We start from the raw sequence: 15577 nt of genomic DNA, 5'->3' as shown, positions 1-15577 counted from the left end.
CGTTCCCTACATTTGCCCACTCATTCTTACTCCCATTGCACTTTGATTTTGAATGCACAGCCGATGTACACTTGCCGATGCTATATTGCCCATAATCCACAGCGGGGAGGAACAGGGACGGATTATGACTTGCAAAGGCCCTGGGGCCAATTATCTCCAAGGTCCCCCCTCCACCCAAAAGTTGTTGGGCCCCCTGGGCACTGGCCCCATTGGACTGGTCGGTAATCCATCCCTGGGGAGGACTGATATGCAGGGAGAGAGATTTGCAAGTAAGACATGACACCATGAACAATGAGTACAACAACAGCTTTTTTAATTTGTCTTTATTTTCTCTTTAAAAGAACCCTTTAAATAGGAATATCACATGTAAAAGACAGCATAATGACAGAGCAAATACCCTCGGCCCCAACCATAGCTTTAAATAGCAGAACTGAACAGCACCACAATGGATGGTTGAATGGATTAGGAAACAAGATCTAATACACCTTAAAGACCTTTCTCATTTTCACATAAAAAAATCATTGCATTTCTGCATCTATATATTGTCTTGATGAAGACTTATTCTTTAACAACAACAACAAAAAAGTGTAAGCAACAAGATCTAAGAACAGAACAAAAATGTGACATCTTTCACCGTCTCTGTAATTAAACCTTTTGTGGAGACAATCAGTTAAAAAGGCCAAATGAAGGCTTTGGAGCTGTTTATGTATGTGTAATCTCAATGAGCACAAGCATACAGCTGCATTAAAAGGGACAGTTCATCCTAAATTAAAATCCTATCATCATTTACTCCCCCTCATGTTGTTCCAAACCTGCATGACATGTTTTCTCCAAATGTCAGCCTTAGTCACCATTCACTTTCATTGTTGAAAAAAATCTGCATAAAAGTGCCCTTTTCTTACACGTTTCAAACAACATGAGGGTGAGTAAATAATAACAGAATTTTCATTTTTGCTTGTACAATCCCTTTAATGTCATCAGGGTTTTTCGAAACATTTTAAAGAATAATTTCAGTTATTAGTATCAGCATCTTAAAAGAAAGTCTACTGTACATCATTCATAATCTGAATAAACCATTCTAACATTAGCAGGCAATAGGTACTGTTACCTTTAACAACAAAAATGATTAAGACAAGTGTAAAGTGAATGGGATAGTGTCAAAACTGTTGTGTCATTATAATATGAGCTTAAAGTGAAACCATCTTGACCTAGAAGTATTTCTTCAGTTTAGTTTGACAGTATAAGAAAAGTTATACAAGAATCAAACAGTTCATTCCCAAGGTGTTTGATGGCGACAGCCCCATGATTTTGTCTTGCCCTGCTATATGTACACTAGCCTCACTGGCCTGTGCGACCAACCCAGACACCAAATATATAAATCACTGTGTCTGTACAACTGCAGCTATTGAGTTGATTGTGGCATTTACAATAGTATTTGCAATAACTGGAACATCTCTGGCCACTCTCTGGATTGGTGGAATGTTGGGTCCTTCCAAGGTTTCCAGAATACCTGCAGACAGGTAAACACAAAAATGACAGTTTTATGTTTTACAATGCAGAGATTAAAGTGCAATAAAGCTGAACGTAGGGACAAATGCACATTTAAACGTACAACATTAGCCTGGACCTTGTTCGTTTCGGTCTATTCACCTGCCATCAATCTCCACACAGATTTTTATACATTCCTGATTGACTTTTAGACTTTTACATTTTTGAAGGGGGTTTTGACATTGGAAGGTTATAACTGGTCAGAACAAGCTGACTAGATCTAACAAAAGCCTCTTTTTCTACCATCACACTGCATACACTGTCATACCTCCCAGCCCTAGACACAAATTACTGCATGTGTACCATGTTTCAGACAAATTCAAGTTTGATGTGGCCTCATTCTAAAGATTAAGGTAGAAAGGACCGAAAAACACAAGTGTTTAATTGGCGCTAAAATTAGATTAAAAGGAAACTCAATTACAAAAGGTCACAAAAATGTCTCAAAGATATTCTCATATGCCATCTATTCCATTATATTGTTGCTCAAAGGGGATGACACACATAAGTTACCTTAGTCATTTCATTTCTTTATTTCTGCACAAGTCTAGCAGAGCTACAAAGTAACATTTAGAATTCTATTGGTGCATTTTAATAACCCTTACTGTTACTTTTCTGCTCAGGTTAGCTAGTATTTTGTGAAGAATCCATTTGATTTTGGATGAGAACAGACCAAAATGTAACTCCTTTTTCACTGTCCTTGCCATTGCAGTCTCTAGGCTAGAGGTCAACCGATATTGTTTTTTTCAGGCCGATGCCGATCTTTTGAAATCCGGGTCGGCCGGTGGCCGATTAATGCTGCCGATTTATTTTGGCCGATATGTGCTTGTTTTTAACCTCTTATTTGAAAGATAAAATGTAACACAAATAATTACTTAAGATAGGCAACATTTCTCAACAAATACATTTATTGAACACTTGACCAATCTGCACTTGTACACTTAAATTAAAAATGTATAATGTAAAAACATATTGTTTAAATAATGTATAACAAATATATTAAATAAACAAAGCAGGTGTTACGAACTGGTCTGAGACACAAAGGTTGAGATCCAAATGCAGCTTTAATTAAGGTGCAATCCAGACACGTAATCCAATATTCAGAGCATCCAAGAGAAGCACAGGCATAACTAGGGATGGGTATCGTTAAGGTTTTAATGGTATAACTACTCGTACCGAGACTGCTTATCGATCCGGTACTTTAACGGTATTCTTAACGGTTCTTTTTGATATATATATATATATATATAAATAATTTAATTTCAGGAAGGTCTACTAACATTACTGTTCAGGTGTGGTCTAAAAAGAAATCTAATAATGTAATCAATTGTAAAATAACACTGCATAGATTATCATAGATAGATTAATGCTTATTAATGCAGAAGTTATTCATTCAAGAGCTGTAAGTGATTTTCTCTTTGCCTTTTGTTGTTTGATTCGCAGTAATGGCTCAATCGTCACATGTTTAATAGACAGCTTCCCCTTTAAGACCGAGTTCAGATCTAATAGGCTCCTGATGCAGCATATTTTCTCCCAACTATTTCCATAACTACGTCCATTTAAGACATAAACTGTGTTTAAGTGAATCTCCAAGCCGGTCGTTTTGACATATTTTTGTGTATATTTGATCGTTTAGACGCATGAAACCCAAAGTAGCCTATACTTTGCTTGTCTCGTTGCGGTCTGTTTCGGAGCGCGCGCCGCCTTGGGAACGGTATCTCTTGCGCTCTTTTTATTATTAAACGCGTCCTGCAATTTAGCAACAGTAGCTAGACTGCATTTTACAACAATCACTGATCGTGCTGATTCTGACGTTAAGTTTGAGTTTTAGGGAGAAATGTCAGTGCACCGCTGTGAAGGGAAGGAAGTTGTGCTAGACAGAATGCGGCTTATGTATAAATATTATTTTTATAATCTTTGGAAGGCGAAATCTAAAATAAAATCAGACTAATAATCACAGATCTAAACCAGGCTATGTTTGAATGTTTAGTTCTGTCACTCATTTAGCTGGGCTGTGTTGTGCTCGCTGTGGCACCGCGTGAGCGAGTTCTCTCTCTCTCTCTCGCTCTCTGACAGCGAATAGCTAAATTGCATCACAGACGAATGTTTTCATATTATTATACATAGAAATGGCTGGCGAGATAAAATAACTTTCTCTTTATAGCAATAAAGAATGTATTTTCTTAATTTCTCCAGTACCGACAGCAGAACCGATAACGTCCGAGCTTACCAAAGCCAGTCCTTCAATAGCCTATAGTGCGTTGGTATATTTGTATTACTTATTTATCTGCATTGAGTGACAACCCTCTCAAATATAAGACACACAAACAGAACAAATAAAAGTCTCAGATTCACTGTCTGTAATTGCAAAATTCTTGCTTACTTATTGTGACATGATAGCAACCCTTCTGCTGTGAAAATGCAACTTCAACTACGCTATCAATATCCAAAGTAGCCGAACGTCATGTCAACTATCGCGTTTGTCACGTTTTTTCTTGAAGTTGGCAGTAACATATCAAAAGTTTTTAATTAAATCTAAAGAAGTTATACAAATGTAATCCTTACTGTTTTCTCCAAGGAACTTAGCTCCTTCCTTAGGCACTGGATGAGGTCTGCTCACTCTGCTGGAAAATGACTCTAGGGGCAGTGTGCGTCGAACACGTGTTCCACAACAACACTAGGCTGCCCACAGATACACCTGCCTAATAATCGGCTTGATATGCGTGGATATTGGCCGATGCCGATTATGTAAAAAATGCAAAAAAATCGGCCGATTAATCGGTCGACCTCTACTCTAGGCACGATCATGATTTCAAGCTCGATTACACTTCCTAGTGAGTGACGCATGTGCAGAGCACTAGATGCTGCTAGGAAGTGTAATTGAGCTTGAAATCATGATTGCCACGGAGGCTGCCGATACCACAATTTATAGTGAAAAAGGAGTTATATTTTGGTCTGCTTTCACCTCAAACTGACTGGATCATTTCAGAACACATGATTTGAGATTCACTGGAATCTCATGGATTACTTTTATGCTGCCTTCATGTGCTGTTTGGAGCTTCACAATTCTGGCCACCATTCACTTGCATCGTATGAGCCTACATAGCTGAAATATTCTAAACATCTTTCTTTGTGTTCAGCAGAAGAAAGTCATACACATCTGGAATAACATGAGGGTGAGAATTAGAGAATTTTCATTTTTGGGTGAACTATTCCTTAAGACAGATGTTTCATAGCATCTCTGACTTAAAAACAGTTCAAATTGATAGGTTCGATTAATTTATATGAATCAGTTAATGAATCAATCAAAAACTATTTTTTGTGATGTGTGCGTGCGTGCGTCATCACTCAAAAATTTCCACAGAAGTCTTTGCATAGCATTTTTCATATTTAAAAATGTTTAGTTAAATATACAGTAAAATGTCAGTAAATATTGCTGCGTATTACTATGTACAGTTATATTGGTGGTAACTGTCTGCTACCTCAATAACTGCTATGTGCATAGAACATTATCTCATAGTATGTAATGTTTACATTTTTAGAAACTGTCATCTTTTTGCACTACTGAGTACTGGTCGGCGCTGCACTGTCTATTGTCCTGTTCATTGTCAGTAATTTGTTGTACTGTCCTGTACTTTTTGCACATGTTTGCACGTGCACTTTATATAGGTATATGTAGGTTTTTTTATATAGGTATTTTATTTCGTTGTGTTGTCTCATGTGGTCCTGTGTTGGTCCTTTGTTGTTTTTATGTAGCACCATGGTCCTGGAGGAACGTTGTCTCGTTTTGCTGTGTACTGTACTAACTGTATATGGTTGAAACGACAATAAAAACCACTTGACTTGACTTGACTTGATATAAATGAAAAGAATTCAATTGTTCATCTTTGTGTTTGTGTCAAATACAAAATTATATTTGGCTAGAGTGCCCAGCCCTACTTGCCACTAATGTCTTACCTTCAACCATCTTATGGTAAGCAAAGTGCAGGTAGAGCAGAAAGAGCATGTGCAGAGCAGCCAGCAAGCCACACACAATGAGGCGAGGAGTCTGACCAACAGTACGGGAGATCAGCACAGCCACCTAAGAGAAGGACATTTCATTTTGACATTATAACAAAGAAAATGAAGGCCAATCATGATATGCTGAATACAGATCAGCTTATAATGTTAGTAAATGTTTTTGTGCCAAAAAGAATCAAAATTTAGCTTGACCATTTTCAACCCTCTCTCTGACCCTTAGAATTAAACAAGATATTTTTGCTGCTGTGACACCTTTAACCCTTGTGCAGTGTTTAGTCATTTTTGACCACAACACATCCACAATGCAGAACACACACACCTTTACATTTTCAAAAAACATTGTTTAGTATGTTATTTTTAAGCCATTTAATTAAAAGGACACAAGGGGTGTCCTCATAAACCACATTTATAGACACATAATACCCTCATACCCAGCCTAAAAAAAAAACCTCTCTCTCTCTCTCTCTAATTCAAATGAGCTTTATTGGCATGACTTGTACAGTATTGCCAAAGCATTGGCCATTACATAGGCAATGAACAAATAATCAATAAAATTAATCAGTGAACAAATGCATGAATACATTTATATATTAAAAAAAAAAAAAAAAAACTTTTGAACCAACATTCAGACCTTAGTTTTGTCCACTGGCTGACTCTCGTAGTTTGTGGCAGGCTGTTACATACTTTGCTGCTGTTATGATTGAGCTGGCGTTTTCTCCCAAAATATATGCCATAAAATTTGGTTCTAGTTGTTGGAATCTAGTGAAATAGTCCGATCTAATGCTGTGATAGTGATCACAGTGTATGAGGAAGTGTTCTTCTGTCTCCACCTCTCTCTGAGAGCACAGAGAACACAGTCTCTGCTCTCTCGGCTGCCACCTCTGCCGGTGCTGTCCTCTCTCTACAGCCAGACAGTGGGCACTCAGCCTGTATCTGGTCAGGGTCTTACTCACTTTATGCTCTTTTACACAGCTCAGGTATTCTGCTGGTTTATAATCTCTTTTCAGGTTTAAATAGAGTTCCATCTTTTTTTGTGATTTAGTAGCATCTTTCCAATAGGTAATATAATTTAGTTTTTGTAATTTTATAATTTGGTTGGGCCAGATAGTGCTGTGCTGGTCTGGCTGTAGTTTGAGCATCAGCTGTGAGAGTGCGCTCCGGGGCCGATTCTGCACCTGACACCGCAGGGCTTCGGCCTGGTAAGAGCTCGGGTCACTGCGCTTCAGGTGCTGGTAGAATTTCACAGCTCTTTTTTGGATATTGATCAATAGGGGGTATTGTCCTAATTCAGCTCTGCATGAGTTGTTTGGTGTCGCTCTGTTTACTTTTAGGATGCTTTTACAAATTTGGGTGTGCAGAGTTTCGATTTCCTCTTTTTCCCATTTTGAAAAATGTTGGGTTTTTAGAGGTCCCCATATCTCGCTGCCATACAGAGCAATGGGTTCAATTATTGCTTGTAGGATTTTTAGCCAGGTTTGAATTGGAATTTCATGTCGAATAGTATTTTTGATCATGTAGAAGACCCTCATTGCTTTTGCATTCAGTTCATTTACAGCCAGATTAAAGTTCCCTGTCGAACTCAGTTTTAGCCCCAGATATGTGTATTCGTGGGTGTGTTGGAGGACTTGGTTTCCTGCTCTAAAGATGTATTTATTTTCCCTACACCTGGATCTATTTTGAAAAATCATTATTTTAGTTTTTGCAAGGTTAATTTTGAGAGTCCACGTTTGACTGAATGTCTCTACGACATCGAGGAGCTGCTGTAGTCCCTCTTTTGTTTTTGACAGAATGACTAGATCATCTGCAAAGAGGAGACATTTAACTTCTGATTAGCGTCAGGGTTGGGCCGGGGCAGTGGACTTATTTAAGGCTTTGGCTAATTCGTTTATATATATGTTAAATAGAGTGGGGCTCAATGGGCAACCTTGTCTGACTCCTCGTTGTTGGGAGAAAAATTCTGTTCGCTTATTTCCTATTTTTACAGCACATGTATTGTTTTTATACATGGTGCTTATCAAATCAAATGTTTTCCCTCCAATCCCATTTTCCAGTCCTTCGTGCCAGATCGAGTCGAAAGCCTTATCAAAGTCAATAAAGCAAGAGAAGACTTTGGATTTATTTTGGTATACATGTTTATCAATGATCGTGTGAAGAGTGTAAATGTGGTCCGACGTTCTGTGTTTGGGCAGAAATCCAATTTGACTTTTGTCCAGAATTTTGTGAGTTTTGAGAAAGTTCTGCAATCTTATGTTAATAATCGAACAGAATATTTTCCCCAGGTTGCTATTGACACATATGCCTCTGTAATTGTTTGGCTCATATTTGTTTAAATATTGGTGTCGCTCGCTCGCTCTCGCTCTCTCTCTCGCTCTCTCTCTCGCTCTCTCTCTCTCGCTCTCTCTCTCTCTCTCGCTCTCTCTCTCTCTCACAGTAATGAATTAGTGGATCTCTGCAGCCATCTACTTGTTATTTTAGACATTACATGTTTTCAAGTAATTTAATTGTTCTTTTTGGCACCAGATGGTGGCATTCTGCAAGTAAAACACGAAACATTGTCATATATGTTTCATGTTTCAACTTATAAATGTGTAGGTTTTTACTGTAGAGACATTACCATATATTTGATATCTGCATATCCAAATTGATGGTATAATTAAGAAACTTCAAAGTAGAAAATATCTAAATAGCATATCATCACCAATAAAGTGTTTTTTAATTTACTGAAGTAGGTGTTATTACATTTTATTAATAAAAATACATGTTTATTGTTTCTGGTCAAACTTCTCCATGAACAATACAAGTGTGGGTCTAATTCAAACAGTGCACGTCTTCACTTGTTAAATGAGATAAATGGCTGTGCAGTACTTGTGAGCTGCAACTGTTGAATCTAATATAGTTTTTAACTGCCCCACTTTTCAAATAATAAGTCTGCATTACATTGTGATTGTTCACAAATCAATCCACACTGAACTGTGCCGCACAAACTGTTAAGATCTGACTCAAATGATTCAATCACTCTTTCCTAACATTTGGATTCTTCAGACGGATTTTCATAGTACAATGAACTCTTTCTCTCAAAAGATCAAGGAAAATATCATTCCTCATGATAAGCAATTTTTTTGGCTAAATATGAAAGGCAGCTGAGAAGGGGAGCAAAGGAACGGTCAGTGCAAGTGGAATATTTTAAGGGGAACTGAAAATTTAAACCTGAAATTTACTGGACGTTGAATTCTATGTACTGGAATATGCAGCTAACGGTGACTGGAATTTTCATCAGACTCTCTTTTAATAACTAGATTTCATAATGTTGATCTCTTGCCAAGATTCTAACTAACCTATATCCAATCAGAATAAAGTAAACAAGTATCAGGAGAGATTGCGTAATGTCGTCTATAAAAGCTTGTGTTTAACTTTTCTTGGGTGAGTTCCACAGCTGCGTCTGATGGAACCCTCAACCGTGTATTAATAAATGAGCAAAGCAGAAACTGGAGTCTGGGTAAAGTTATTATGCTGCAGCATATGTCTAGATATGAGATGGGTATTATGGTAAAATTGCAATTAATCGAAATTAGTGTGTAGTGACAGAATACAAGATTCTTGGATTGAGTGAGTATTGTCTGTGGGCAGGATGCTGCCAACCTCTCAGTGGACTCAGAGTTGTAATGCGCTAAAAAAAAGTAAACTAGGAGACCACCTAGTTAGTCAGGTACTTCAGGGAGTTATGTTTACTTGGGTCAGTATTTAGAATTTCCATGACAACCTTTAAAATACTTTTTTCCTTTACCATTCTTAGAGCAGAGAGTCCTCCAATCACCAGCCAGAGAATGTAGAAGAGCGAGTGAAAGTGGACATTGTAGGTGATGAACAGGACCACACAGTGGCCAAAGAGACCATAACCCTGAAAACATCATGATAAAATGAGACACATTTCATTACACCGTAAACTAAATATTTCCAACATGAACTGGGCATGCCATCTACTTCCTTTAGAGGAAATGTAAGGGTACTTACTAGCAAAGACAACATCTGCAGCATGGTAATCTGAGTATTGCACAGATAAGCAAGGAAGTAGATAAAAGAGGACACTCCCATCCAGTATCCGAAACAGGTTCCGATGGCAGTGCCCATCAACGTGCCCTCTCTCTGTTTCAACAAACCAAAAACAGTCATGGACAAGTGAGCTATATGGAGCAAAGCAATCATTCACAGCATATAAATAAGAAGTAACATAGGCAAGGTGCTAACAAGGTGCTTAAAGCTCACAGTGGATACAATTTCTCCCCGTCACATACAAATCTGTGGAACATTAAGACAGGGTTTTGCTTACAATGACAGTTCCTGAGGTCTTCATGCCATGCAGCAGAATGGCCACCAGTGTGAACACCAGCATCATTGGTCCATACAGTTCTCCAGCAACTTTCTGGGATTAGAAGGGGGGAAAACTGCTTAAAGAAGCCAAAGTGAGCTCAAAACATGTGCTTTTATATATTAAAACACAATGCTCATTGTAGTACCATGAAAACTAATTAAAATGTCAGATGTGCTGGTGTCTGGTATGAATGAGAGCATTGCACTGCAGTATGAGTACCAATGCAAATTACTTCCACGCTCTTTACTACTTTTAATGTTTATGGTAGTGTATGGTAATGGTTATGTTAATAAATCAACATTAAAAATGTTATCGATTAAGCCTCAATCATCGATAAATCAATTTCATAACAAATGCGTTTAGTAATCATGCCATGTTAAAAAGAAATGACTGTCAATATAGTCATCTGCCACTAGAGGGCTCACTGCAATGGCGCGTTGCATGTCACATCTTGTCTGCAACACTGAAGAAAAACCACAAAGACGCAAATCCTTCCCTTCCTCTCTTGTAACGCTGAAGTGCTAAACATAGCCTAAATGTATTAAAATACTTGGAACTGACAATATTTTAAAAGGAAAATGCAAGAGTACTTGCAAGAGTATTAATTTAAATTATATATAAACAGTACGCTACATGCGCATATTATTTGGAGTTTTGCAGTATTAACGTTAACGATTAATTGATTGTTAATTTCCATGACAATCGATCATATGATCCATAGGCTATGTGTAGCTATGACGGTTACTGCATAGCCTATGCCATAGCCTGATGTGCACCTCTTAAAAAATGTAACAACGCCCATGTCGACGCACATCACGACAGCTGTGATTGGTCCGCTGTGTAACCAGAGTCCATCCCCAGCTTGACAAGACATTATCTGAGGTAGCAGCACATTTTCTCCAAGATGATCGCATCTATGCATTGTAAGTATCCATGGATCAGTGATCTAGTCACGATGTATTTGGACTCGTTTCACTTTTCCTGAGCATCTGCTGTTTTAACATTCTGTTAATTTCATGAACAAATGAAAATGTGACAAAAGACGCATCTGTTTACAACTACATACTCCGCTTTTTTCTTGGGTCTTTTACACTATATAATATTTGTTGTATTCTTCTCGAGACCCTTCCGATCTGTATGTTTTGACTGTATGTTTGACAGTACTGTGTACAATAAATAATCATATTTCATAAATTATGAAAAATAAATAATTCTAATTTGTCAGCAGATTAAAAAAGCATCTGTTCATAGTTGGTTATTTTAACTGCATAGTACACATTAAAAGATTTAAAATGACACCCATTGTGTGTTGGTCAAGCAAGCAGTCATTTATTAATTTGATTAATTTATTCAGCATGGAGCATCACAGTATTCCATAATGTTTATTTATTATTATTTAAGTGACCCAAAAGCAAGTGTGAAGCTCCTGTTCTACCCGCTCCGTACAGGACTCGAACCGGCGTCTCCGGTATGGAAGGCGGGTGCGCTAACAAGGAGGCTAAAGGCTACAGCCTCTAGCGTCAGTCCCTAGCACACAAACATCAATCCCATCCGGGTCACGACACCATTATGACGGCGTCTCCGGCATGGAAGGTGGGTGCGCTAACAAGGAGGCTAAAGGCTACTACTGCACCGCTTGAGGTCAGGAGAGTGAGGTTTATACACATTGCAAAGCTAGTCAGCAGGCCACCATTACACAAGCATGCAGTCTATGCTTGATTTATTGTTTTTCTACTTTGTACCTAAATACTACATACTTAGTATTTAATAAATACTTTTAAATCCATATATTGCATTGCTTTTGCTTATTTATGAAAAGTACTGTACAGTTATTTCAGAAACTAAAGGCATTTTCTCTCAATGCAATAAAATGTTTGGCTGTGAACTCACAAAATTACACAGACACACAAACGCAGAACTATAAATGCAAACAACCGCGTTGGCCACTACGCATAGATTTTACGCAAAAGTATAAACCTTTAAGCGTCATGTGGTGATGACTTTGAGTGCATCTCTTCCCTTTATGTAGTGAATTTCTTTTACAAAGTTAAGAACTGTGTATGCCGATTTGCAAATAATAATATGTAAATAATAATTATGTGTCACAAGATGTCATCATCTTCTTCTGCAGAGATCCTCATTTTAAAACGCTGTTGTGGAGACATCTAATTTATATATGCATTATTATCTAAGAGCAAAAGGCAACCAAAAAGTAAACTACTTCATTGCCGGTGGAGACATACCTGTGGAAAGTTGATCATTCGGACTGGGATCAAAGATTCAATCAACCTGTGGATGAACCATGTCTCAGAATCAGTGATGATCTCGCAGCAAATTTTCTGATAATGCTGCTTGCTAGAAAGTGTGACATGCACCGTACCTGTCTCTCACTTGAATAGGCTCCACATCAAAGTATGGCCGGAGGATGTCAATATTGGCATACAGGTTAAATGCTTTAGAGGCCTGACGCTTTCCTGCCTGCCATACCTGTGGAGAGACATGTGGATGTGGGTGAGTATGATTTTTGTGTGAACTGTTCCTTTAAGTGCAAAACGTTCTGTATCTCTGGGCACACGTAAATCACCATGTTCCTAACATTCCATAACATAACGTTAGCTCACCTCATCAGCGACCTGTCTGCCCAACTGTCCCTTCAAGCCCTTCATGCCGAGGAAGTCGCCATTCTCTCCGTTGTCCTCCTCTGTAGCTGCTGCCTCAGCTGACACCTCCTCCTCCTCCTTCATCCGTTGATGCATCTCCCCCATATCCTCAAAGCTGGATCCAGAGGTGTCATCCATATTCTCCATGTCTATCACTGCTGATCCACTGCCCTGGGGGTCACATGGATGGGTTACAAGGGGTTTAGTTACTTTGTTACACAAATTGGCAACTCCACAGCCAAACTGATTGTTTATTTACAATATTGATACAATATTGACTATTACAATATGATATTTACAATATCGTAAATACTCAAAACATAGGCAATTGAAGCTAAAACATGCACTATAGAAATAAATTGTCAATTTAGTTAATTTCTAAGGAAATTGCATTGTTTATCCACCACACAAGGTGTGCACCAAAACTAACAGCCACATTAAATGGTTTCAAAAGAGAGATCAGTTACAAATTGTTTCCAATTTGTTATCAATAATCAATTTCCAGTCGTAGACCAGATGTATGATATTAAATTTATACGAAGGCGTATGTCCATACAGTAATATGCACTGTATAGGTGAGAGAAGCAAATGATTATGAATGCTTTTGGTATTTTTAGTTGCCTAAATTCCAATGTAGATGAATATGGTGATCATACTATCGCATTACCCTCTGACGCACACAAAAAAAGCACGTTTATTACAGATGTTATGTGCATTAAGTGAATTACCTGGATAATGTTGTCATCAAATCCTCCCCATGGTTCCGTGTTCGTGTTTTTGATTCCTTGTGGTGCCGACATTGTTTCGCACTGAAGAGGAAAGTACTGAGCACAAACTTTAGCGGCTAAAATATCAAGTTGTTACTGCCTATACATTGATTCTGGTGTTCATCGTAAAATACTAGATTTGTGGGAATTGTTTTGCCAGCTGTACAGCGCTGTGACAAAATCGGACGTGATGACGACGAACTGTCTGACGCAAGTTCCGCTTAATGCGGAGGTGTACAAACTTCCGGGTTTGACCTACAGGTTTAAAAGGACACAGACATCTTAATACATTTTTATTAACCAACAATTTTGATATTAACTCGTATCCAACCACACATACTTTAATAATTTATGTTCAACAGCACAATAAATATTAGTGCAAGGCAAGCTCTCGTATGACAAAAGTGTTATGACGGCTTTATAAACTGACACAAATTCTAATTATTATTATTATTATTGCATCTATGCATCTATTAACTCAGTATCTCTCAGAATTCATGAAAAATAAAATACTTTTTAACAGGACTTTTTTGTAAGTGCACATTGAAACAATTTGTGTTAACCCCGTATTGTGTAATTAATGTCTCAAACAAAGTAATTAATGTCTGTAAATAAATTAGGTTTTCATTGAAAAAGTAAAGTAAGGGATTACTCTTAATTTTTCAATAATTTAATTACAGTTACTTCTGATGTAATTGTGTTAAATACTGCATAGACTATAGAGCAATTATATATAAAATAATAGTGAATTTCAATTAGAAATTTACCATCTAATGTTAAAATAATGTAAAATATGTTTGAATTTAATGCTGCCCCTTTAAATTCTTTGGCCAGTTCATGAATAATTTATTTGGTTTCATATGATTTATTTGAAAGAATTAAAACAGTTTCATGTCTATCCTTGTATTTTTCATCTGGTCAAGTTTGATAAGGGTTTTACACAGTAATTAGTAATAAGTAATGCAATTACTCAGACAGAGTAATCAGTACAGTAATCTAATTACACTGTAGAAAATGTAATTAGTAGATAGTAACACCCAACACTGGTTAAAACAAATCTAAATATAAACTCAAATAACCAATAAACAGTGTTACAATTTTTTTTTAAAATCAGTGCTACCAATTTATAAATAAATCAAAGTTTTTTTTCTAGAGGCATTTTTATGCATAAGGTAGGACAAATATATAATGATCTATCTCATTGTGGTTTCTACAGGCCAATGAACTTTTCAGATCAATTATTAGAGCAACTGGTTGATCACATAGTAATGATCTGCTTACATCTTTTACAGTACACCTATGGATGTAATCCACCATAGTGACCCATAATATAGACTATATGCAATCTTATTTCAGGTTATATTATAAATATCCTAATAGTTGATCAAATAGGCTACTCACAAATCTGTGCACAATCATGTCATCAAATCTATGCATTCTAACTTTGATGAACATGATATTTGATGCTTGTCATGTAAAAGTGTTTTTAGATGAATCTAGGTTTTAATTAAATTTCAGTTTTTATATTTTATTTAGTCTATTTTTATTTGATTTATTGTTTATAATGAAACTCACCAACAGCCTGATCATAAGGAGCCTAAAACAAGCACATCTAAACAGTTCAAATAAAGTGAAATGCTATATATTCATTGGCTCATTCTTAAGAAAAAACTGCGACCTTGCTCTGGTGTTCTCATGGTCAGTTTTTGAGTATTCATGAACTGAGAAATTGTGACATGTCATGCCAAAATGTGAACAGGGAAATTCAAAAATAAATGAACAATCATTTATTTTTCACCATTACAAAAATAGCAATTGTAATCTATAGTCAGATGAAAGTGCTCTAGTGTTTCTTTCACATGATATATTCTGTAACTTTAGTTACTTTAGTTTTATTTGATACACAGTAACAGTTAAGATCTCCTCAGATATTTTACCACACAAACGAGTGAAACATATTTATCCCCACATATTTCGATGGTGGAGTAGAAATATTATCAAAAGGAGATCTAATCATTTGATTACGCTTTTCATTAACCATGTCAATATTATCCAATAACAATTGCTTAACCATAACCCTTACCACCTACTACAATGTTACACCATGTGCTTTGATCTCTGAACAGAGATTGTGTTTTGATAGAAATTGAGTTCACGTCAGTACAGTATTCTTTAACTGAAATATGAACTTAAATTTACAACATAGTTCATGAATA

General features: G+C 36.9%; 1 protein-coding gene across 1 annotated transcript; it reads right to left on the bottom strand.

Annotated features, from left to right (window-relative positions):
* Positions 1-312: 312 nt before the first annotated feature.
* Positions 313-13557, bottom strand: yipf3 (Yip1 domain family, member 3). Its single transcript, XM_052151086.1, has 9 exons — positions 13323-13557; positions 12556-12765; positions 12315-12421; positions 12178-12223; positions 9893-9985; positions 9577-9708; positions 9350-9463; positions 5503-5626; positions 313-1510 (listed from the first exon to the last, which is right to left on the bottom strand). The coding sequence occupies exons 1-9, from the start codon at positions 13392-13394 to the stop codon at positions 1380-1382; spliced, it is 1029 nt and encodes a 342-aa protein (XP_052007046.1). The 5' UTR covers positions 13395-13557; the 3' UTR covers positions 313-1379.
* Positions 13558-15577: the final 2020 nt, after the last annotated feature.

The sequence above is a fragment of the Xyrauchen texanus genome, chromosome 20 (assembly GCF_025860055.1).
Source record: "Xyrauchen texanus isolate HMW12.3.18 chromosome 20, RBS_HiC_50CHRs, whole genome shotgun sequence".
Lineage (NCBI taxonomy): Eukaryota > Metazoa > Chordata > Actinopteri > Cypriniformes > Catostomidae > Xyrauchen > Xyrauchen texanus.
The sequence above is the reverse complement of the archived record's forward strand: the minus strand, read 5'-3'. Positions and strand labels throughout refer to the sequence as shown.

Bases quoted from the DNA above. Each gene is read 5' to 3' on its own strand.
- yipf3 (XM_052151086.1), bottom strand. From the start codon at position 13,394: ATGTCGGCACCACAAGGAATCAAAAACACGAACACGGAACCATGGGGA. The intron at 12,224-12,314 runs GTACGGTGCATG...GTTCATCCACAG, and splicing joins CCTATTCAAGTGAGAGACAG to GTTGATTGAATCTTTGATCC. The intron at 9,464-9,576 runs GTAAGTACCCTT...TGATGTTTTCAG, and splicing joins TGCAGATGTTGTCTTTGCTA to GGTTATGGTCTCTTTGGCCA.